This window comes from Diplotaxodon limnothrissa, linkage group LG7 (assembly GCF_057381915.1).
Source record: "Diplotaxodon limnothrissa isolate DT_005_m linkage group LG7, D_limnothrissa_male_GT1.1, whole genome shotgun sequence".
NCBI classification, from domain to species: domain Eukaryota; kingdom Metazoa; phylum Chordata; class Actinopteri; order Cichliformes; family Cichlidae; genus Diplotaxodon; species Diplotaxodon limnothrissa.
The window spans coordinates 7,680,536-7,705,960 of NC_140602.1; the positions used below are offsets into that span (position 1 = coordinate 7,680,536).

At 40.7% G+C, this 25,425-nt stretch overlaps 1 protein-coding gene across 4 annotated transcripts; it reads right to left on the reverse strand.

The window, feature by feature from the left end:
• Positions 1-1,850: 1,850 nt before the first annotated feature.
• Positions 1,851-24,459, reverse strand: man2a2 (mannosidase, alpha, class 2A, member 2). 4 transcript variants are annotated; one of them, XM_085359076.1, is made up of 23 exons: positions 24,364-24,459; positions 22,215-23,196; positions 21,572-21,829; positions 21,323-21,467; positions 18,864-19,035; positions 18,523-18,650; positions 18,003-18,176; positions 17,367-17,553; positions 13,175-13,352; positions 12,621-12,823; positions 11,958-12,140; positions 11,698-11,812; positions 11,529-11,599; positions 11,240-11,405; positions 9,593-9,829; positions 9,240-9,362; positions 7,661-7,775; positions 7,281-7,414; positions 7,060-7,201; positions 6,620-6,753; positions 5,664-5,858; positions 5,441-5,554; positions 1,851-5,020 (listed from the first exon to the last, which is right to left on the reverse strand). In XM_085359076.1, exons 2-23 carry the CDS (start codon positions 22,344-22,346, stop codon positions 4,868-4,870), a joined length of 3,459 nt encoding a protein of 1,152 aa, XP_085215202.1. In that variant the 5' UTR covers positions 22,347-23,196; positions 24,364-24,459; the 3' UTR covers positions 1,851-4,867. The 4 variants fall into 4 exon arrangements, with proteins under 4 accessions (XP_085215202.1, XP_085215203.1, XP_085215204.1 ...); XM_085359077.1 differs by having other exon boundaries at positions 22,215-22,404; positions 22,576-24,459; XM_085359078.1 differs by adding an exon at positions 6,313-6,390 and having other exon boundaries at positions 22,215-24,459.
• Between the last annotated feature and the right edge of the window lie 966 nt (positions 24,460-25,425).

The following is a 25,425-nucleotide window of genomic DNA, read 5'->3' on the forward strand; positions in this document are numbered from 1 at the left end:
TGACAGATTGCAGGCCAGGGGTTATAAAGTTGACTCGCTGTTCATTAATGCTAAGAAAAACTTTAAATTGAGGATTTCTGCAGCGCGCTGGGACAGCATAATAAAACATCCCCGCAGGTTGTTTGATAAGCAGGAAACTGTGGAGGATGCTCTGTTTTCAATCAAGCCTCAGTGGGAATTTCCACTGCAGCGCAGACACCAGAGATGGTACATCAATCACACAGAAATGTGCCGAATTACAGTGAGCAGCACTGTTTTTTAATGACATTAACCACTCAGCCCAAAAGCTGCTTGGCTAACCTTGTGAAGCATTGTGCCACTTGGTTACTGCGGGTGAGAAACAATATAATTCTCTCTTCATTTTCCCCCCAGAGTGTGCTTTATATTGATTTTGGGGCTTCTCTTTCAGAACATCTTCATCAAAGTGAAGCGTCCTCCCTTTCTGCTGTGAACACCAAACATAAAAGGACAAATTCATGCTTTATATTCTCTCTATAACGACGTAGAATTGCAGTTACGTGGCCAAATCAAAGCCTTTGGATCCAAAAGACCAGAATGGCTAGTGATTAAAAAAAATCAGAAGATAATGATTCAATTTTCTATGTTTGTTTTTATTTTTAATCCTTTTTTTTTACTATTTAACTGATGATGGATGTTATGTGTTGAGATCAATTTCATGCTGGATTAATTAAAAAAAAAAAAGTTTGGCTGTTGTAAAGCATGTCTGTTTTTTACTGCCAGGGTTGAAACCTTTTATAGTTTTTTTAATGCATCTTAAATTCAGCCCCTGACATACAAACATCCCAGAGAGAGCAGATGGTTCCTCGCTTCTTCATGGTCATATATCAGTGTTGCCGCTGCGTTTCCTTCACTCCTGGCATTGAGCTTTAACAGAGTGCCAGCCTTCTTTTTTCCTGCCTGCCATCCAGTTGCAGCAGTGAGCAAAGCTGCCAAGAACGCCTTCAAGAAACTGTTCCCTCAAGCTTCTGCGTAGCGGGCCCCTTAAAGTTTAAATTAATATAAATGGAGGTTTGTATGCATGGGGGAAAACACCAGGCGGGCGGCGGCAGCAGCTTTGTTCATTAGCAGCTGCCCCCCCCTCTCTACAGAGGTGCAGGTAACTGGGTTCATGGGTAAAGGTACATTCATTTTGTGGCCCATAATTAGATCTGCTGGGAGAACTCGCTGCACAATTCAGCACTTCCTGCATGTCATGTTTTGCATTCTAAATACAAACCAATTGCGTGTGCAAATTGTTTTGTAGATTTATTTTTTTTTTTTATCTTTTGGAAAAAGTGGATGAATTTGAAAGCCCTTTGTCTCCATCAGTCACACCGCCATTACTCGTGTGTAGGAGTGGGTATTTTGTTTGTCCTTTTTTTCCCCCCCCACACCTTGCCCTTTAGCTTGTAGTAATTAGCTGCCATGTACTGCGACAATGCTGTCTACTAACTAGACTTGGCAACAGTACACATTCCCTTAATTAAAACGGGACTCACGAATCAGCTCCTCATTAGTTGATTTCACAATATAATGCTCTGGACTCAGGGCCTCATTATTCCAGCAGGTCATGTTATCTGTGCTGTTGCTGAACATCATAAAGTCACCTGTCATATCCCCCCCCTTCCAAAATGCGAGGAGAGGCACCATTTTTCCAGATCCCTGATCCATTTTTATGTAGCAGCAGCAGCAAAGAAGCATTTTATGTTCGACTCCTGCTCGCTGCTGTCAACCATACCATCAACACCTTCACCTCAAAGTGGTAAACATGGGAAAACTTCCCGCTGCTTTTAACTACATGTGAGTTGAAGTGTAAACTTTAATGCTCGCCTTGACAGATATGCCGAGCGGGAGACCGACTGCTGACAAGTGAAGCATTGGACAGTCTAAGAGGGTTGATATGCCGCTGCACTTCTCTGACTGACAGCATCCACAGACATTTACACCGACTCAATGTTGCCCCCTGCTGATCATCACTTAATGTATTTAGGAACAGCATGTTAATTATCCAGATATTAATTAATGAATTAAACAGTTGGGGAGGGGGGTGGAAGTATTAGAAGATAAAGAGAGGCCTTTACAAAAGGCTAACTTTGTGTTTTCATCTTTATTCGCGTCCCATCTCTTTTTGTTCTTCTGCAGCGTTAATCCCCCGTGAATAACAAATGCAAGTAGAAGAGACTTTCATATATTACCTCTGAACAAACAAAAACAGTGCTACAAGAAGGAGAGAAAAAAGAAAAAGACATTTACACAGAAAGTCAGACGCACATCGAAACAGCAGGGGAGAAGTTTATGACAAGGTTATAAGACACCGGGGAGAAAGTGCGATGCGAGATGAAGTGAAATCTGCTGACAGAAATGTTAACCACAGCTGGAGGGGAGAGAAGGGTTCTGCGGCGCTCACCGTGAGAGCCAGAGCAGAAAGTATTGAATTGTGGCGGGAGCAGCAAAGAGCAGCAGACCTCCCATGGAGGAAAAAAAGGAAAGAAAAGTGAATATAGAGACGGGGTAAAGCGACGCGACATGGTGAGGCTAAGACACAGGTGGGGGGCTACGAGATGTCTGTCCTAAGCTTTGGACACTGATGACATCATCTATGGATGCTGTGAAAGAGCAAATGAGGGTAGGAAAGGCTGGAGACAGCCTTGGGGTAAGAAACACTGTGGAGATCAAATACAAAGAAGTGCAGCTCATCTGAAGAAACAGACTTGATGTTTTGGGGATTGGAGGTGGATCAGTTCACCCAAATTAGACCAAAGGCATAACGACTTCAGTAGTACGTGGCTATGCAGGCAGTGTTTGTATTAAGAGTCGAGCTTCGGAGATCTCTCTTAAATGTCAATGAAATTCTGCTCCCAGACCCATTTTAATAAAACATATGCTACATGTTTATGGCTTCCTGTTTTCTGCTCAGTATACTGACAAGTTTTTAGGAAATAATGAAACCAAACCGAGCAATCATAACAAAACAAAGCAAATGTTTTCCCCCCTTTGTTTTCGGGGGCGTTCCCGAGCCTCGATCCACAATTTAGTTTTAGCTTTTCGCAGCTGAGAAGGTCTCACATTCACACTCTAAATCAGCCGTGCTCTTTTGTTTCTGCGACAAGATTGCAGCAGCAATTTTAAAGCAGCAGTCAATGGGGGGAAAAAAAAAATCAAAAATCAAATTAAAATAGCTGTAATGGGGTGGTGTGGCAGAAATCTGAGCGACACTTTGGAGCGTAATAGTCACTGTGCCATCCATGATTAGATGAAACAAAATAAAATAAAATTGAGAAACATTCTTTTCTACTTAGCTTTTTAAAGCACTATCTGCTACAGTTTGAAGTCTTAATGAACGTAATATTTCTGGGAATCTGGACAGAGCAATGCACAAAACAAAAAGTGCAATAAAACTGAGTCACCTTGGGCTCTGGAAATGGTGATGATAGTTTTACAGCCTTGCCATAATGAAAGTAACGTAATAGAAGCCCTGAACAGATTTCTCAAAACAACCTGCATGGCCACATATTATTATACCTCCAAAGCCTCAGTTGATTGATCGTTTGGAGTTGTGTTTTTTTTCTTGATATAAGGTGCAAATCAAAAGAACATCCTTCAAGAGTTTCCACACCACTAGAAGTATAAAAAAAATAGTATTTGCTTTTATAATTCGGATGAACTGACCACGTAATTTCTGATATTTCCCGTCAATGTGAATTATTTTCCTTCAGTGAAATGAGGCACTGCTCGACAGACACCCACATTAACTAATGATAATCAACAGTATTATGGATGGTCCCTGAACGTGTACACCTCGAAAATGCTCCCATTTTAAAAAAACAAAACAAAAACAAACAAACCTTCATATATTCACATAAACATACTCCACAGACACACAGGTACCAATATATCTGCTGCATGGTATATATGAGGTATAGTCTTTGTCTAATCTTCTACTGCATACAGTATGGTACAGCCCAAACTCTCAACAGTGAAGTACGAGCACAGGAACGACCAACGGGAGCTTGAAATTCAGTCTTTCCACACATTTTTCATCCGCGAAGAGGAAGCTCAGGAAGAGGAAAAAGAAAGTTTCCTATCTACAAGGAGAAACAGTGGACAGGTAAACAGTCACCCAGTATGATTAATGATCGCACGGTTATCACATAGTGACCAAAGTGGGAATCGGGCAGCGTAAGGATTCGTAGCTTCTGTCTCCTGGTGAGTTGAGATATGAGAGGAAAAAAAAAAAGACCTCACATTCTCTTTGCTGCAACTGAGACTGTCAAAAAGGAGGGGAAAAAAAAAAAAGTCAGTCAACCTTATAACGGTTCAAAATCAAAACACTGATCTGTTTCATCTTCGCTGCATTTGTGGGGAAAAAACAAAATTAAGAACCCATTTTCTAAATAAAGCTTTGCAAATTGCACTCTGATGTGACACGCGTCCCGGGCTCTTTTTTTTGTTGTCATTTTGAATATTTACATTCAGTAGTTCAGTGCAGGATGAAGCAGAGATAGAAAAAGAAACTCCTTGCAAAGGAGAACCCTTAATTTTTCGACCACCGACACTGAACAGACACCCGGCTGAATCTGATGAGTGATTCTGGCCGTCTTTGTCATTTTGGAACAGCTAAAAGTTCACCCGGGTTCAGCTGCTCTTTGAGCCATCTGCAGTAACGGCTATCGCCTGCCCCCTGCTGTGCAGTCAGTCCTGTTACAGTGGACCCTATCTCTCTTGTAGCGTTTGTGGTTCTACTTTAAAACAAACAAAAACAAAAAAAACAGAGTCCCAGACCCCTCCGTTGCCAGCCCATGCTCGGCGTGGGAGGTGGTTGTTGGTCCGAGGAGTCTTAGAGGGTTTCTTTTGATCGGCACCGTTCTTATCGCAGCTTGAGCTTGAAGGCAGAGATCTCCATGGGATCGAGGGTGATGGTGGTGTTGTTGGCCAGAGGCGTGCCGGAGTGCATCAGAGTTAGTGACATGGGCTGAAGCAGCTGTAGGTCCAGGTTCTTGAACAGAGCCGACACGCTCAGCTGGACAGGGAGAAAAAGGAGGAGAGCTTCAGAGAAAAATACAGACAACAAGAGACTTCTTTTAAGCAAAAGCAACACAGCACAAGATGAACTGAAAAATCCACATCTACAGGAGGCTCATCAACAAAATTGACTACGTAATTATCAGCAGTAAAAAGTGCTGCCAATAAAAAAATTATTTGATCATTGTCAGTGTACTCACAATCAGCGTGGATTCTGTCGCAAGGACTACTTTAATCAACAGATGCTTTGGCAGTCGAGTCAAAATTACTTCTTTTTAAATGTCATTAGGCAGGATAAAAAAAAGTTACATATGACAGAAATAACAATGCAGCTGAACTTAAATATGCTACAAAATAAACCTCTTATCATGCGAAAATGTAGAGTAGTTTTATCCTGCGTGTGAGTTTCAACCCTGACCTGTCCCTGAGTGGTGGTGCAGTTGAATCCGAGGTTCTGAGCTTCGAAGTTGCAGTCCAGCGCGAGACGGTGAAGAATCAAAGCGGTGTATGGAGAGGGAGACAGGGGGTCCTGCTGCTCATATGCAAACACACGAAAAACGAATCAAAGTATGAAATGTCTAAAATAAAGTTTCCACTTTGTGAAAATCGTGTTTGTTTGTTTTTTAAATGTGTCTTTATACCTGGCTCTGGATGCTGCGGAGGTTCACCAGGTGGAGGTCGCAGGGGAGGATGGACTTGAGGGGAGCAAAGGTTTGTAGAGGAGGGATGCCACGTCTTTTGGGCAGAATGGGTAAGGCCAACACCTCATGGTTCAGCATGGCATTGGTCATGTGACTGAGTACAGATGGGAAGCTGGTTGTTGCACTGTCAGTCATCTGCAGGAGGGCAAAGTCAGATTTTAAAACAGTTGTGATAAATGACTGCAGAACTATTACAGCATCTTGAGTCACCTCTAGAGATGCTCTAGTGCCACTACATGAGGGACGGGCTCCAATTACTCTGTCCGAGCAGGAGGCGTATTTCTAATTCTAGTCCAGACAGACACGGTGCTAATCACAACTTTATGATGTGAACATTTAAATCACATGCATCGTCTCTGGCAACACTTCGCCCCCGTATGATCGACAGGTTAGATAGAGAGCCCGATGATAAAACTGCAACCGATGCCTTCCATTCTCTGCCAATGTGCATTCATTTACTTGATAAATGATATCATTTGTTTCTTTCAGTCGGGCTGTCATAAAGATGAACTGGTTTGGCTACAACTGTGAGGTGGAAGGAAGGGGAAAAAACTGGAGCTATGAGCCATAACTAAAGATACAGCTTTACCTCTTGAACTCGGTCACTCAGTAATGGAGAGAGAAAAGAACGTAACAAGGACGAGAGTTTGGCAAAGAAGCCATCGTGCTGAAGGTAGTGGAGTGAGGGGGGGAAAAAGAAGAAGAGAAGGGAAACAAAATTAGAGAGTGGAGAGGATAGCAAAAAGACAGATGGGCTGGTAATGAGTACTGGAAAACAATATGAGGAAAGGTGTTAACAAATCACACACTGCACCCGACAACCTTGCACAGTCTTTCAATTCCTTGAGCCAGCTATGGTGTGCTGGAAAGACCACCGCTGCTGTCATCTTACAGACCTTGTTACTGGCTGATCTCCTCTCCAGCAGCAGCCGGAAACGATTGGCCGTCTTCTTGTTGTCTTTCAAGCCCTGACCCAGCCCACGATTATCATCCTGCATCAGTCGTCGGTCCATAATCACTTCGAGCTGGCCTGAAGGGAGAGCGGACCAGAGACAACAGCTTGAGCTCAGGTATTGAACTTTCAGACTTGAGTCAATAGATGCAAACACTTTGAGCTATCTGTCATTTAGAAACATTACTAATGATGATAAAAGGACGGATTTAAACGGTTTCACTCTCTGAGAACCTCTTAAGGGAGAAGAGGGAGAGCTAAGTGCTTGAGTCCTAATGCACAGTAAACAAAGAAAAATACCACACGTTTCAAAGATAACTTCCATTAAAAGATTAAATGAAGAAAAATGGCACATTATTGAATAAAATGTAACAGGATACAAACCACTCTCCAGGCTGCTGACACCCAGAGCCTGAGCCGTGTGCAGCGTGAGGCGGTAGTTGCCATCCTGGATGTACGCCTGGCTGGGCATGGGATAGAAGTTGGCTTGCAAGGGCAGCTTCAGGTAGTGTTGGCGAGGCTGCATCTAATAGAAAACAGACGCAACATTTCAAATAAATCTGAATACAAGTTGTTATTTCTCCTTTACTCATGATGCTACTGACCTGGAAGCCATTGAGGTCTGTGTAGAAGACCTCTCCACTCTGGATGTCAGTGACCAGTCGCATGGCCAGCTCCTTATTGGTCTGATCTCTAATGTCCACCATGGTGGTGATGTCTATTGATAAACCATCCACCCCTGAAAATGCGAAACAAGTCAGAGGAAGATGGAAATGTTCACTAAAAACGAGACTTCCTCACGCTTAAAAAAAAGAAAGTCAACAGACTCAAAAAAAAAAAAAAAAATCTCATTAAATTCTAAATTGTCATTTTGTTAAACATATTGGCTGTTGTTGTATTCTACCATCTGGTGTCTTTAAACATAAAAAGCCTGGGCAAAGCCAATTTGAGCTCAATCCACCAAGCAGTTTTGAGTAGTTACTACCTGGCACATTGTAGATGCGGATGGTTTGTTGAAAGTGCTGGTAGTGTGCCACCACCTCAGAGAAAAGAGGCCCCTCAACAACTCGCACCACAGGTGGCTCTTTCTGGTGGTAAGGCTGAAAGAGTAAAAGGAAGGCGAAACAGTGCGATTTCAAAAATGTTCCTCAATGTAATACTGCAGATTTTGAACTTTTCCTCATCTATAGTAAATAATATCATCAAAAGACTCAGAGAATATAGAGAAATCTCTGTGCGCAAGCGACAAAGCCAACAACCAATACTGGATTTGTGTGATCTTCAGGCTCTCAGGCAGCAGTGCATTAAAAACAGGCACGATTCAGTCACTCAGTATGAGCTCAGAAACACTTCCAGAAATCGCTCTCTCTGAACACTGTGCCATCCACAAATACAGGTTCAAGTTTTATCATGCACAGTGTTGGGTTGTTGCTCAAACAATGTATCACATTCTTTACTTGATTCCTTGACAGAGAAGGTATTTGTTACACTACTTGTTAAATTACTTTCTCGTTATTCCATAATATTACCTTGGATGCATTGTCACGGTTGCCAGTTAACAGCATAAATCTACAGACCACAGTTGCACGCACACACACACCAGTCCCTAATCCTGATGAGGACACACTTAAGATTTTTCTTTTAGTTTTTACATACGAAGTCAAAGCTGACAACACAAAGTAAAGTCAAAAACCAACACAAAGAGGCTTCAAAGTGATCGCCACAGTGTTTGTGCTGCAGAAACATGAGCATACAGGAACGGAGGCAACCACCTGACTGCCCTAACCTCTAACCCTAACACTCTGCTGGGGTGGGCTGGGGTCAGCATTCACTCAACTTAAACATCACTCTGTGCTCTTGTCTAGCTTTGTGTTAGCATGTTGTCTCTGCAGATGTTTGCAAAGACATGGAGTTGTGTTAGAATTATGCAGTTGTTTTTGCCCTAGAGGCAGTTTGCACTCATCATTGTCATTTTGTGCAATGAAAATAAAAGCCATGTCCATATCTCCACACCTGAAAATCCAAGCCTTTCACCAGCTGAAAAGTTTTGGTCCATCATGAAATAAAAAAATAACATAAAGAAGACCCAGAACTGTTGAGAAGCTAGAGTGGGACAACATTTATCTCCCAAATGTGCAGAAACTGGTCATCTCTGGTTCCCAGACATTTATACAGGGGAGGCTACACAACAGTAAACATGGCCCAACTGTTTTGAATCCTGTAGTTGGCCTATTTAATTTAAAATAGGCCAATATCTCTTACGAAAGAGTAAAATGTCTCACTTTAAACATCTAAAATATATATATATTATGTACTATTGTGAATAAATTATAGGTTTATGAGATTTGCAAATCGTTGTATTCTGTTTTGGAATTGGGGTTGCAGATACAGTACAGCAACTAAGCTCTTACTGTCTTTAAATCAAGCAAAAATGAAGCAGTACCCAGTCTGCCTGAATTCCTGCCCCGAGCTCCCTGGGACGACACTGTGACAGTATACACAGGGGAGTCTCGATCAAAGGCTTTAGAGAGACAAGTAAACGTGTGACAGAGTCAAGTAAATACCTTTGCTTTTCCATCTGGCAGAAAGAGGTAAGCGCCACTCTTGTCTTTAGAAGGACGAGTGCCGTACACCATGAACTGCATCTGAACCTTCACTTCCTGAGGATCATCCTTGCGTTTGATACTCTGCAGATGAAAACAGAGAGTGAGCAGAAAGGGAAAAACCAATTAGAGAAGAGATTAAAGCTTCTCTCCGCAACAACAAGACATAGCATGTTCACTTTGATCAAACGGGAAGGATTTGTTTACAAATCAAACTCACGGCCTTTTCCTCCACCAGATCAAAGATGAAACAGATCAGTGAAACTTTAACAGATACAAAGTCAAACAGAAGTAAGAGGAGAGGAAATACAAACCTCCAGCAGGCCGGTGGTTCCAGAGAAGCCTAGCGTTAGAGACTGACTGCTGATGTAGAAGGTCTGAGAGTCGGCTTGCTGAGAGCGGACAGGAAGCGGGTCCACAGCTCGGGCGGCAACACCCCGACCAGATAGCCTGAGTAGAGTGTCCGAACGTAGTGTCATGGGTGAGTCCGGAGAGTCATACAGATGGAAAACAGCCAGAGCGAGAGGCGGGAGACGAACCATGAATGTCGCCTGGATCAGGGATTGAGAAAGGTTTTAATTTTGAACAAAAATAAAACACAAACAGCTTGTGTTTTAAAATGCTGGCTTCGTTCTTCGTGTTACACAGGAATACAAACGTTGACCACAAGGCATTCATTAAAACTTAAAAGAATTTACATATCAGCAACAGTGCTATAATTAAAATCTTATGAGAGACTGTGCTTAAAATGAAAATTCATTAGCCTCTGTTGGTGGAAAGCATTTTTTGGGAAAAAAAAACCCATTTAAAATTCAATTACCTTAAGATTTAATAGATTGAGGCAGTTTATTTTTTATGTAATTTTCAATAGCTGAAAAAGAACATCTGTCCTAGTAACAACTTGCAGGTAAATAGAGAAAAAGAAGTAAAACTTTTATTTAGAAGACTAAGTGCTTTTAAAACACACATCATATACTTTACATACAGTACATCCTCTTGGATTTTCTCTAAAGCAACTTAATTTCTTCTTCAAGACACAAACACAGTGAGCAAAGCTGCACAAACCACCAACCTCACGAGTCTACCAAATGAGCTACAGCTGCCCCAACTCTATGACTCAGCATTTTGTCACAAAGACGACGGCATGTGCAAAAACGTGGCATTTAAAATTTGCCTTTTGTTTTTACTCATGTATGCAGTTATTATCTCGTGGAGTTTCATCCGCTGGCCAAGTTACAGTAAACACACACAGAGAATTAAACTTGTCTAACACTGTAAAATCTATTGTATAAGACTTATACTCACATAAAAGCAAAATATTCCCACTTTAAATGCACAAATGTCCACCTCCTGTATGTTATCAGATAGTAATCCGATCTAACTTGGCAGCTTTTCAATGTCTTTATAGCTATTCTCTTTTCAGTTGAGCATAATGACTTCGTATTGTGTTGTGAGTCTGTTCTGTGGTTCTAGAGAGTCTCTGTGTACTACTGTGCTACTGATATGCCAATATACGGCAGACGGTACAGAAGCCTGCAGACCAGGACCACCCGACACAGGAACAGTTTCTTTCCCCTTGCCATCTCCCTTCTTAATAGTTGACCTGTCACACTGCTCCCACTGCCAGACTGCAGCTGCACCTCATGTACATTTTGTAGTATTCATTCCACCTCATTCATTTCTGTATTTTATGTATATAAGTTAGATTCGTTATTTATAGTTGGTTTACACAGCTTTGTGTATGTATGTGTAATGTGTATATATAGACACGTGTGTGTGTGTGTGTGTGTGTGTGTGTGTGTGTGTGTGAGATTTACATTGCTGTGCTTGAGAGCCACCATCCACCGGAACCAAATTCCCTGTATGCGTCTGCACATATACTTGGCCAATAAACACGATTCTGATTCTGATTCTGATATCGCTATGCAGAAACCAGCATCCAAATGAAGTCAGTGCCTTACCTCAAACACCTCTGCACTCATCTGACTCGCAGAGCTCCACTGAGCACTCAGCTGTACGGGAAGCGTCTGTCCATCCTCAGTAAGCACCCGAACCCTGACTGTGTTAACCAACACGGTCACCGCGCATAGCCTCTCTCGCTCAACTGGGTTGAACATAACCAGGTACCTGATGGGGAGGGGGGAAAAAAGGGGGAAAAAAGGAAAAAGCAATTATGAGCACAGGATGGTGTAGGAGTAGGTGAAAGAGAAGGCGGGGGGGATGAAAGATGCAAGATGATGCAGATAATACCTTGGTCCTGCAGGGTCCAGCTCGATTAAAGTGCGCTGAGGCATAGAGTCTTGAGTAGCACGCCTGTCATCCTATAGAAGGAAAATATAACACAGAAAGCACAGTGAATATTCAAGAACACACAAATATACAGGTCCGTTTGTTTTTTGTACGTGAAGTTTGCATTTACCGTCTCCAGAAAAGGCTCCGTCTGGTAAAAGCGATAAAACTCTTTGTTCTTCATCACCAGGAAATGAGCAGCATTAATGATCACTCTCTTCAGACCAATAAGTGACCGCAGTAATCTAGGTAGGATGAGAAAGAATGAAAGTGCTGCACTTCAAGGAGACACCTTCTTATTTGCAACACATTTGTATCGAACAGGCCAGTCACAAGAGACTTAAGATTAAAAGCGAGATGGTAATTGTCCTAACTCCCTTCGTTTCTTACTTGGTGCCGTAGTCGATGACAACATTTTCTTTTGCTGTGCCAGTTATGGCGTCGTGATGCTGGAAGAGGCCAACGGAGCGCCTGGCATCCACTAGCAGGGAATAATCCGAAACCGGGTAACGCCCTGCCATGCCCGCATGCCTAGCATTTGCAACTGCCAGGCTGTAGAGGATCTCTGCCCCCCTGAAGGACAGTGACATATAGTTATCACGAGGGACACCTTTAAAGTACCTTTAGTCAGCTAAAGGTGCGTTCACATTATCTGACTACAGCAGTGGCCAAACTATAAGATCTCTACTGATTCATCACAAAAATTTCCAGTTGGACTTTAAGTTTTTGATGGTTTAGTGAATAGGCACAGTGATTGGTTAGAGAGCAAAAGGACCAATATTTTTTTCTTTTTTTTGACTGTGAGCAAGTGTCAACTGACATTCTCGATACAGAACTTGGTCAAAAACATTTGATGCTGCATTTTGTTCTGCAGGTTAATTTGTATAGCAGAAGTTAAAGACACAGGTAGGTCCCTTTACACTGGAGTCCACACCTTAATTTTTTTGCAGTGCAAAATAGTCCTTTCCAAAATTTGTCCAAATAACCAGTAGAGGATAACCAACACATCCCCAAATCTGAAGTCAGCAATATTAGTGATTAAATCTGCCTTACCTGAGATGGGACTCTATGACGCGGTCCATACTCTTGTAAAAGGGTCGGGAGGTAAAATAACCAGTCCAGTAGTGGTCTTCACGGTCTGCGTAGGCAAAGAAATCTCCACTGAGCACCGGGTAGCCTGCCGGCCTGGATCCCTGGGCCACGCCGTTTGTTTTGTATACGGCGTTGAAGTAGTCTGTGAGAGTCCCAAATTGTGCCTGAGGAGCCGATTGAAATGTAATTTAAAAAAATAAATAAATAAATAAAAAAAAAAAAAAATGGGCACTTTCAAACACATCTGAACACAAGAAATAAAAAGCCTTTCAACATTAGGCATGTGCCTTTCATCTTACATGACATCTTCTGCACCAGACATCAAGTCGTGACAGATTCTTTGTTCTGTCAGCAAGTTAAAATACCACTGCATGATTCATTACCATGAGAAAGGTTGAATGCTGAACTACTTGGTACACTACACACTGAGATGGAAGAAGAAGATGAAATACAGGAGGGAAGGGAAAAAATATTTCGCTATAAGATTTGTGACAGTTGACAAATAAATTTCTCACTTGTACATGCATCTCAGGGTGAGAATTCATGTAGTCAAACAGCTTCTGGTAGTTGATATACTGCTGATCCCACTCAAGGGCTTTATCATAGCGGAAGTCATCCCCCAGAGGAACAAGGAGCACCTTACTGCGGTAGAGTTTCGATTTTTTACGGTACTGATCCAGGAGCAGCTGTGCCCTGATTGAGGAAAAAAAGGCAGAGGGGACACTTAGGACATATTTCTTGGCATCCAAGCTTCTATGCTTTGCATAAGACACTTTTCTAGGAAATCACTATGACCTTGGAAAGAGGAAAGTGGAACGATGATCAAATTACCCCTGGAGGTATTCTCCACAGAAACACCTCTCTGAAAAAAATCTTTAGGTCCTTGAAAGGCTGCTTAATGTTACTGCAAGAGCATCAGTACTCCATGTCCCAGATTTGCTAAAGGTTGAGAGCCAAAGGAGCAACAGACACAGCATGGACAATCATTTTTACTCCTTGCCTTATTGCATATTGATTTTTTGTTCCTGTCAGGCTGAAAAATTTGAAGAGGAACTTATTTAAATAACTCAGGCAGGATGATTATTTCTAATTGCACTAGTAGTTAATGTAAGAGCTGTCTGTCTGTCACGTTCTCTCCTTTAACTTTAATCAATAAATGAATAAGTGCTTCTTTTAACTGAGATGGCAAAGCTGCAGTCATTTCATTTATGCCTAGTTAGTCGGGTTCAGGCAGTCAATAATGGTATGTTCCTCTATACATTCGGGTGGTCAGTTTTTAGATTTATATAGTTAATACAGTGTGTGTTACAAAAAATGTTTTGGGGTTGTTGTTTTTTTTTTTTATTAATCTTTGGATGACTGTTTTCTGACCTATCAGGATTTATCCAGCAAACAGCTATCAGCACTTCCAAGGCCACACCTGGTCCAACCAATTTCTGACCTAAGATTTTGCTCTAATGTGTCATAACATATGAACTCTCATTCCACTGTCATTCCTTGGTCTGAACTGTCCAGCTGTTCCCTGAGAGAAACATATGTGACGCAGCACGATAAACGCCAGCCAAAGACGCAGATTGAGGATCCCAGCTGTGACCAGGGCCAGTCAGCCAGTGAAATCTGCCCCATTGGATATCTATCTTTAACCTGTTGTGATGATGCTGTGTGGATTGTGATTGAATGAGTTGTAAACCCAGTTTCAATCGTTTACAAATGTGCTACAAATGAATATTTATCCATTTCTATCTTTACTAAACCACAATAACTAAATCTGTTTTAACATGTTAATCTACAGGTTTTACATTTTAAACATTTTTTTAAACTGGACTTTAGCCTGTTTTTTGTTCCGTGCCGCATCACATGGACTGTTTTGCTCATTACTGAAATTACTCGTTTTTAAAGTTTATTTAAAACTTTTCACTGTACTCTGAGCTTTTTGTACAGCTTAGTAAATCTGGCCCCATGTCTGGTTCCCTCTGTTCATCCAACCTCTCTGACTATTGTTACTGGCACAACTTCAAGCTGAGTTTATTTTTAAAGGGACCATTAAAGAAAATAGAGTTGCAACAACAGCGAAACAACCTGGGCTGTGTGTTGCTGGGCTGAAAAGCAGCACAATGTCAAAAGTTACATATTATACTCTAAACAAAAATGCTTGTTTTTTGCATGTTATGCAAAAAACAAGCATTTTAGTCTACTCCAATTTTTTTTTATGTAAAGGTCAGAACAATATACTGAGCAGAGTATGTTAGAGCTGTAATTTACAGCTGTCATGAACAGAGTTGGTCAAGTTACTTGAAAGTAATAATTAGTTACTAATTACTGATTACTTCTAATTAGTTACTCATTATTTATCTACTTTTTAAAAACATGATACACAACCTAAATATTAGGGGTGCAACGATACACAAAATTCACGGTTCGGTTCGATACTTTGGTGTCACGGTTCGATATTTTTTCGATACAAAAAAATGTTCATGCATTTTTAATTTGTCATTTATTAAAATTATAAATATATATTTTAACTCAAAAGTACAGTTTTTGAATTTAACCCTAACCCTTGTGCGTGTTTTTTATTTTGACAGTGAATGCGCACCTGCGGACCACTTATGTGCAGCCCTGGTTATTTAGCTCATCATATTGCAGCCACAGAAATTCTTTTGTCCATGAAACCATAAAGCTGCACTTTCTTTTTGCCTTATAGTCTGATTTGTCATAACTTCTCCGTTTTGTGGTAAGCTTTTCTTTGGCTGTCACTTCTTCACCCTGACCTGTCTTATTTGGCTCAGCAGAACTGAAATGCTTTTACACACTCACTCACATAAGCTCAGCGATTCTCTACACGATCAACCTCTCACATGTTTAAGCTTGCTGCGGGAGATTTCACTTGTCATGTTTGCATAGTAAGCTAACGATTAATAAGACGATGTCAGAGGAATTGGTGCACAAATTATCATCACTCACAGATCAGTGCTGTCGCTCTCTATACACAGTTCGCACGATTGCAAAGTGAAAGCAAAAAAACAAGCGCAAATTCAAACGCGACTTCAATATGTCACATATTGACAGTGGCTCACCGATGCCAATGACATAATTACCCAGCTACATTTCCGAAAGAATGCAAAAGCATTGACATATATTTTTCCTACAATAGCCCGACGGGCAGGGAAGAGATAGATTTTGGTAGCCCGACTGAAAAAAATCGCTAGCTCCGGGATGTCGGGCTAGCGATATTGCAAGCCCTGTATCTGATTGAGGAATCACTCATCTTTGGAAAAGAGAGTTTATTACAGAGAAATGTCTCTTTCCAAAATAAAAGCTATACTATCCGCTTCTTCTGGGCTATATTCTCAGCAGCATAAGGAGAATCATGTGCTAACAGCTGTCTAAATGACTCGGCTAAAGTTAGTAGCATGCTTGCTTTTTTTTGTCTGCTTCCACTTGTCTTTGCACTACGATGATGTCGGCGTAAATGTGCAGTCATATTCGTTGTGTTCCCGCTAGTGCTTTCAGGTTAATCTCGTTGAAATTACCTTAACGCCACAACACGGCAAATCTCCGTTAACGAGCTACCGCCGATCACTCCGTGCATGGGGCTAGACGGCCAACATGTTAACGAGCTAACTGCGCTAACACACTAGTTCACACCAATGTAATTGAGCATTGCATGGCACATTCAACATACTGTTTTACTTTAGTCCATGACTCGCTTACCTTCAGGGTCATACGTCACATGAAAACCAAAATAATTCCAAACGCCAGATCTGAATGAGGTTCAATTTGCCATGTTGCAAGGAGAGCTTAACTTCTGTCTAGCTTGCCCTGCGCTCTTCCTTCTGACTATGCTGTCTGTGTTGAGCGCTCAGTGGATCTGCGCTCGACAGTGCAGCCTAGGCGGAGTAGTCGAACGCAGATTCACTGAGCGCTCAACACAGACAGCATCGTCAGAAGGAAAGTTGATAAAATAAATTACAAATGTTGTATTGTTCGATACATATGCGTACCGAACCGAAAGCACTGTATCGAACGGTTCAATATCGATACGAATATCGTTGCACCCCTACTAAATATGTAATAAAGCAATGGACCTTTCAGCCCAGTTCTATTTTATTCTACATAATCCATCATATAAAATTAAATCAAATCAAAAAGTCTCTTTTCGAAAATTGTTTTATCAGTTTTAATCTTTTAACTTCATGCACATTGCATCAAGCAAAATTTAAATGATATGCAACAGTGTTTGACTTGAAGAAATTTGTTTTAACATTTATCAAACTTAAAGTAATGTCAGTACTGTTTCTGCCACGGACGTCGCATGCTCGAACGTCATAGTCGTGAGACACTCTCACAGACGACCAAAAAAAATAAATAAATAAATAAATAAATCACAGTTTAGTAATGCAGTAATGCAGCATGCTTATGGGAAAGTAAAAGTAATCCAATTACTTTTTTGCAACAGTAATCCCTTTACTCATTACTTGAAAAAGTAACCGGATTACAGTAACGTGTTACAGCCCATATATGGTCATGACTCACTCATATATTCTGCAAATCTCTGTCCATTTGTATACTGAGCCATTAAATAACAGCATGTTCATTATTGATTATTCTGCTAATACATCACTTGTCTGATCTACAGATCTAACCCAGAAAAAAATTAAGCATGAAATCTTTTGCTCCACGGTGAGCATCCACAAAGTGAAGACTTACCTCTCTGCTACGTTGGCTTCCACAATAGTTTTTGGTGGCACTTTCCAGGGACAATTTATCCTTCCGCCTGGTAGCCTCTTGAAGTCAAACTGGCAGCAGATCTTTGGATCAGGTCCACAGGTGTGAGGTACATCATAGCTATAAAAGGGCATCATGTGGCAAAAGATGTCTGTGTTTGACCCCATGTCTGTTAGGGTGGCAAAGTAAGGACAACAAAGCACTAGCATGAGAAATACTGACAGAAAGAACACATTTTGCTCTGCGCAAAGATGATCACACACATATCAGTGCTTCTAGAACTGCTATCAGTTTAATTTTCAAAACCTAGCACTGGTTAAACACTGGACAGTATTTAATTACAGAGCAAATCTCCCTAAATAGTGACAGTAACATATTGATATTATCTGGCATATCAAATTTTTCAAATTAAAATCTAATGAACAATAATCTTTGGCAGACATCCAGTTTAATCAGAAAAAATAATGACGGCAGCTCTTCTGAGGCCATTTTCCACTGGTTGTCCTTCCAAAAATTCCTCTTTCAAATGCCATAACGAGTGCCATGACTCATTCGGCAATGAGCTTAACAAAGACAAGCACATGAATCAGATGACATCAGCTGTTATGGTCCACTCACCCCATGCCTGCCTCCACATAAACTCCAGATTTCGGGTGGAGGCAAAATGTTTTTTAATGGAGTAGTGGATCCTCTGGATGAGCATGCTGGTCAGGTTGGCCCTCTTCAGTAGATAGGGCATAGTAGCACTGTGACCAAACGGGTCTACAGCCCACCCGCTGCAAGGAGTTATACCTATGACAGCAAGCAGGAAGCAAAGTATTTCAGGTTTATGCTTGGATAAAAGAGGAATACATCTTATGGGAAATCACTCTTCTCAGTGGGATGCAGTGAAAGTAGCACAAAGCATCTGAGCACCCACTGAGTTAGAGGCTACATCTGCTGCATGTAGGATGATGAGCTAGGATTTCAATACTAAGCAGTGTGAGGAGTGATAGAATTTTACATTTTTACTAGAATGAAGGCAAAAGCCCTTAAATTTCAGAGACAGTATGAAACTTTTTGAACTTTACATAAACATTACTCTGAATATAAATGATATCCGCTGAATAATAATAAAATGTCTTGAAGGATTGTTTACCTAGATTACTCTCCAGCCACTGATGCCCTTCAATGAGCTGGTCTATCATGGCAAAGTAATGGGCATTGGCTTCATCCGTCATCACCCAGCCTCCTGTCACAATCTCTAGCTGTCCTCCGAGGATCAGTCTGTTAAAAAGAAAGGATTAAGACAGCAAGGTGAGGATAATCCAGCCCTAAAGAAGGAGAGTCACATTAAGGAGATAATGAGCTATTTTTAAGATTTCACAGTCTAACATATTGTACTTAGGGCCAGTCTACATCAAAGAAATCTCACTGAATTCTCTGCCTTTTATTTTTACTCAAAAACAAAGCTGTGTGCTTCACAAAGCTATGACTAACTTGCGCATTGCCTCCTGTTTGTGTACATCTGCAGTCTCCCACCACTTGGAGAAGAATGAAATCTCAGACCAGATGAACTTCCTGCGAGGATCCTCAGCCAGCTTCACCACCATGTTGTTTAAAATATGTTGCGTCTGGTCTGTGAAATACTTGTCAAAAGTCTTGACCCAACCTAACAACACAAGAGGACAAATCTGGGCAATCTGCACAGCCACTGGCAAACATTCATACAAATTACACTGTGAAATAATTCACTCCTACCAATGCTTATCCAAACAGAGCTAATACAAAGCCGTGAAGAAAGCGCACGCAAAGAGACTCAGTGCTGGATTGTCACGGATCAAAAATAAAACTTATGTTTTATTCAACTAGAGCTGTTCGCCTCTACAACCTTTTTAGTAAAGTGGTTTCTAAGAAAAGTGACTAAAAAGCACTCTCTTTGCATTTTAAATGTGCAATAGTATACTGCAGCCCACAAAGCTCCTCTAGGATATCTCTTTTGCATGTTGTAATCTAATACATTTTATAGCGACTAAAGTTCCACATCATGTGGGAAATATGCAGAATCAGAAGAAATGCATTAGAGGTGAACAGAAACTTCCCTAGTTGACTGCTTACATTAAGACAATCGTTTTTTTGCATGAAAGGTTTTCTGAAATTTCTATGTCTAACTATGCGAATGAGACATTACCTATCAAGCTACGTGCCAATTTGCATACAGAAGAGAAATGTAAATATTGGAAACAGTCAGCTTCAATACTTCAGTACTGATTCAATACACATCTGTGTAATAATTTTGATCACATATTACAACTTAAAAGCCTTTTAAAGAGGTGATCTGAAATGAAGCTCATAAATCAGAAAGTATTGGGGAAAAAGTACTGTCACTTTTCGACACGAACATATCATTTTAGAGAGGAAATGCTCGCTAACATAGACCCTGGATGACATATGAACCTTTAAAATATGGAGAGGAATAAAACTGTAAAGTCTGGCATATGTGGAGTGTGTGAGTGGAGTATGACCAAAACAATGACCTTTAAAGCTACGCATTGTAAAATTTCATACATTTTTACTAGGAACTAGTATTTCAAATAGCAGATATCACTATGAAAATTCTCCATTTATCTACTGACATTAGGGCAGTTATTTTGTTGTATTACAATTTTTCTGAAATGTCATTTTGCAAATTAGGTACTATTCTATTCAGTATACACTAATTTCCATAAATAAGCAATAGACAAAGTGTTGACAAATAAACACATTTAGTGTTGTGGAAAGCAAACGAACACCGTTTCTTTCACATTGTTACTTTAAACTCTGGATTCTCCAAAGTGCAGGACCCTATCCGCTGGGTCACCTTGAGCGCAGCGAAAGAGTGCACTGCCTTCCTTCCTACTTTCTCCACTACTTTTAATTTAATTGATCCACAGCTCATTTCATACCGTGACTCCCTTCAAACTCAACTTTTCCATCCTAGTCATCACAGCAGACTAAACCTTCTTTTTATATATTCCTGGTTTCAAAAAGAACACCTCCATAATAATTTTTAAAAAGCTTTAACCTAGCACAAAATGACAACTTCCAAGAAAATCATGCGCTGCCTCCTGCATTCTCGCTACAGGAAGCTCCCTCACCAAGTGAAGCACAATATTCCCCGTTGTGCAAATGTGTTTGAAGTCTACTCCTTGCTGTGTGTTCCATGTGAAAAAGGATAATTGTAGAAAAAAATCCCAATCTGACTCTTACAAAACTGTTCAAAGTTCATTTGTGAAGCTTAAACAGCTTCAAGTGTTTGATATGTGCCTTTTACTCACTCTCTAAATTGGCATTCAGTCATCAAAACCTTCGCAAACCCCATTTTAAACTCTTAATATCAGTTTTCTGCTTTAAGAGAATTCAGATAAGATCTGCTTTCATGTCTCTTCAATAAGAGCTGAGATTATTTCTGTAACTAAATCACCAGTCTAGCTGGATACAACACATGTTTATAACTTTTCAGCAAAGTTTTAAATAATGCAATTCAGAATGAAACCTATTCCCACTGCTGATGGACAAAATTTCCAGGTCTTTCTGGCCTGTCAACATATCAATAACTGTCAAGTTATCAAGCATGTGGCACAGGCGGGTAAACAAACTTAATGGAAATGTCAGTCTAAAATATAATCTCAGCCAATCCCATCTATGAATTGTTCCAGTTTTCCATTGGCAATATCTTCCTAATTCCATTGTTTGTTGCTAAGCCGTCAATCATGTCAGCATTATGCTAATAATAATGAGAACAAATGAATCCAATATTGAATGAATTTTGCATCCCTACAAACTAGCCTCCCACTCAGTTAAGTCCTAAAGTACCAAACTATTGAAACAAACTGCTCAGACGTCTTTTAGACTGTCTCACAAAAAACAATCTGATGCAGAAGCGCTCGGTTATGTTCAGTAAAGTTTACGTAACTCACCTGGATCATTGTGCGAATGAGGGACCACAAATACTTGCAGTGGTTCGTTATCCCACTCATTAGGTTCATAAGTGATGTCAAAGCCCTGCTTCCATACACCACCATCAGGGTTGTCAAATTTGAGGAGGGAGTACACATCCAGCATCTAAAATAAAACAATTAGCGCTCCCTGTTAAGACCCCAAAAATATTCTTAAAGTTTTTTTTGTTTTTTTACAGTAGCTACAACAACACAAAAGTCCTGGCCAACCTGGACGTCTGGTTGATCTCTGTTGCCTACAGCAAACTGACAATCCTGCGGCTTAACAGCAAGGAAAGTGGGACGACCATCGAAGGGTAGGACCCAGGAACCGTTGGCACTTCTGAATGGCAGGTGGCCACTGGGAGAGACAGCTCCTGTGTCTGTGAGCTCCATTACAGAATCCTTTATGTGGCTGATGATTTGATGGTTTTCCTCCAGGAGCTGCTCCAGCTGCTCAATCCTGTTCTGCAGGACTGAAATTTGGCTCTAAAAACAGACACAAAAATATGGATTAACACAAGAGATCAAACTAGCATTCTTCTGCTCTATTAGTGTAGTCAAGTTATAGCTTTAAGAGTAAAAAGCAGATGATTTAGAAACGTCAACAAAGGAGTGTAGGACATTTAAAATATATCAACCAGTAAATAACTATATTATAACAAATGCATGATTGGAGGTGTCCATTTATATGTAAATTTAAAAAAAAAACAGGGTGAAACATATTTAGACTAATTAGCAGTCGGGCCTTAGAGGCAGGAATGTTTCTTATCATGACTTAAGGCTTGTAGTATATCACTGGAAAAAAAACAGTAAAATAAAATCAGGACAAATGTGCTATAATAAAAGCTGCAGAAAGGGTCATTACTCTTACCCGTGGAAAGTTCCCGCCGCTCTGTCGCCGTGCAGGGTCATGTTGGACTCGATCCAACATCAGATAAAGTGAGAACACAGCCACACAGAATATGGCCCCTCCACACACCGTCACCTGTTTCCTCAGCTTCATCCTCCTCTGAAGCGATATTCTTTCCAGGCTTTCAATTTTTTTTTAAAAATGACCTTGACTGAAGTTTAGGGTTTTTTTCAGTACAGAGGAAAAGGTCCAGAAAATTGGAATGCAATCATTTACAATAGAAAAGATAAAGAGGAAGAAAAAAAAAAGGTTGGAAAATAACCAACTAGACCAGTATTAATGGTTCAGTTCCACTCCTGTGATGCTTCCAGCCTCCACTCACCATGTTGGAGACCACAGTGAAGAGGTTACAGCAGCAGTAGCAGTGGACAAGGGTACTAAATCAGTAATAGCTGGCAAGAAGTCTGACAGCTCTGGCCAAACCACAGCCACCGGTGGTCTCCTTCAAAGTGGCCCTTGTGCTCAACCATCCAAATCAATGAGATTGCAGGAAAAGAAAAAAAAAGTGCCACACAGAAGCGGTTCAGACAGGGAACCTAGTGTACCCACAGCATGATGCGTGTTGCTGTGGGCCTGCTCTCTTGGTCCAGTCCCTTTTCCACGGCAGAGTCTAATCCACTACAGCTAGAGTCCCCTTTTTCTCAGTTGGCCCCAAGGGCCGTAACAGTTTGCACACTAGGCAGTGAAAGTGTAAAAGAGCAGGCTGTGGAAGAAAAGACCAACTTGGCTCTGAACAGCAACTTTGTTTTTTTCTAGGTTTTTTGTTAGCTTTTTTTAATCAAGCCCAAACTGTTCCCAAAGCAGCTCCAGGAATTACAATGAGACAAATGTCATTCCTCTCTCAGCAGCAGAGTCACTGCATATCCAGTGTGGCAACATGGACAGCGAGTCTGTCCTTGATCACAAGTGCCAAGTTGAAATCACATTAGAGGGTCTTCTTCAGCTGTTAGGGAAATTTTAGATTAATAAAACTTGCAAAATAGACATTTAGCCAAACTTTTTAAGAGACAGGGTGTCACTGAGCAAAAGAAGCACTAGTAAAGAGGTCTCTGTTAGAAGATATTTCTTTCTGGATCTGACAAGTAAAGCTAACAAAGGGGGAGAAAATCCATCCAAATAGAAAGCCCCAGGTTTCCTTACAGCGGTAACGGGTGTTGCTTTCCTCTGTGCAAATCCACGATCATAATCCGGTCCCTTTGTACGCTGGGACTATTTTAGAATTAGCGCAAGGACTTTGGATAATGACCTTGCACTTTTATTTGCTAAGACTGACTGGAAAAACAAGAAAGAAGATTCTTCCTTAGACTATCTGGGCCAGAGTACATCCCACATGAAAGGGTTTATTTATTGGGATGCCCGACGGAGCATACCACAGTCCCTCATTCATGTGACAACGTGGAAATGCAGAGCTGATCCTAAGGCTGTTCACATGACGACATATAAAGAGTTAGCTTCTAGAGAAGCCATCACAGTCTATGCGTGTATGTACATGTAAAATCAAATCCTCCCTAAATTGCACGTTTCGTTATACTGACTGAGGGTTGACGCGTGTGATAAGGTTTAACTTGAAAGACTTTTGCTATCCCCGGGCAGCTAGCCAAAAGACACTTGGTTGCTTTAAACTTAAGCGCAGTGAAATATTTGTATACGGAAATTATTTCCCACAAGCTCAGACAGACGACAGCAGATTCTTCAAAAAATAATTAATATTTTAGCCACTCTAACGGAGACTGTCAAACTTTAATTACCATACTTACTGCCTAACGTTAGAAATTACGAATAAAAAAAGCTAGCGCTAGCTGTCAAATGTACCATCAGGTTACGTCTACTAGAAGCTCTGTGAACTCGATTCAAGTGTCGGAAAAGGGTTAGTATGAGGACTGCAAAGGAAGCTACTGATAAATTAGGATAAACAGCTGTTACATCTGTCGTTTTGTTCCGCTGAACATTTATGTCGGTGATTACGGGCGATAGCAAGTATTGACTGATAACATTAAGACAATACGTGGCTGATATTTCTCTGCTAACCGATCACTTTTGCCCGAAACCTCGACTACCGTTTGCGTATGACCTTGGCACCTTGTCTCATAATGATAAAATCTGACGTTACCCATGAAAGGAAAGTATTCCGGAAGAGTGTAAAGCCCAGCAGTGTACGTGGATTTAGCTGCAGGCTGACAGATTACCTAAACTAGCTTAGCAGCTAGCGCCGCTGAGCAGCTGCTGCAAAGGCTGATGGGAGGAAAGGGGGTGTGTGCTGCTGACTGACCAGCATCTTGGGTAAAATAAACATTTAGAAAGTAGCTTTTTCTATTTTAAAAAATCCATTCATCCATACTCTTCCGCTTATCCTTGTCCACATAAATTAAAATATTTTTACATTTTATACTGTTGTACAGGTACAATTTTTGTAGGCTTTGATCCGTTATCTATTTAGCCGTATCTACTGAAATTAGATCCAGGGTCGAAATCAAAGACAGGTGCGATTTTAGGGAATCTTGAAACTGAAACTATACTGAAACTGGATTTTAAATGTACAGTGGTGTTTCCACCATTTGCCTATAGCTTCCTGCACAGACAGGCACCTGCAGGTTTTTGAAGAATCATGGGGGAATCTCCAAACAGTGTTATAGTAAAACAGTATAGTAGTGATCATATATGGTGGACATAAGTAACTGAGGTTATACATAGGGTGCCTTGAAAGATAAAGCCTTAAAAGAAACAAGATATATGTTATAAGGGAATCCATGGCCCATTTCAAAATTGACCTGAACCTACACTGAAGGCACAGAATGTGAACAGTAGAAGGGCTAATAAGTCTGTTATGTGCTGCGCCAATGGCACAGGAATAAACTGGTTATGATAATACTAAAGTTTTTTTTTAATTACTCTTGCTTGTTATTACATTTTAAACATCACAGCAAACTAGATTCAATGATTTTTTTTACTGTTCCTATAAAAAGCAAGAATGTACAAGCGTTTCGTCTTTGCTCTAAACAAATTCAATTCTGAAAATTATTAATACCTTTTGAAAGACCTTTTCTACTAATGTATGTGAGAGACTGAAAAATGGAGGACAGTAGCTGTCCATTTCTCACCTACTATGTCTCAGTGGACTATGGCAGTAGAACCTTTTAAGCATAGAAATCAGACACTAATAATTAACAGTTGA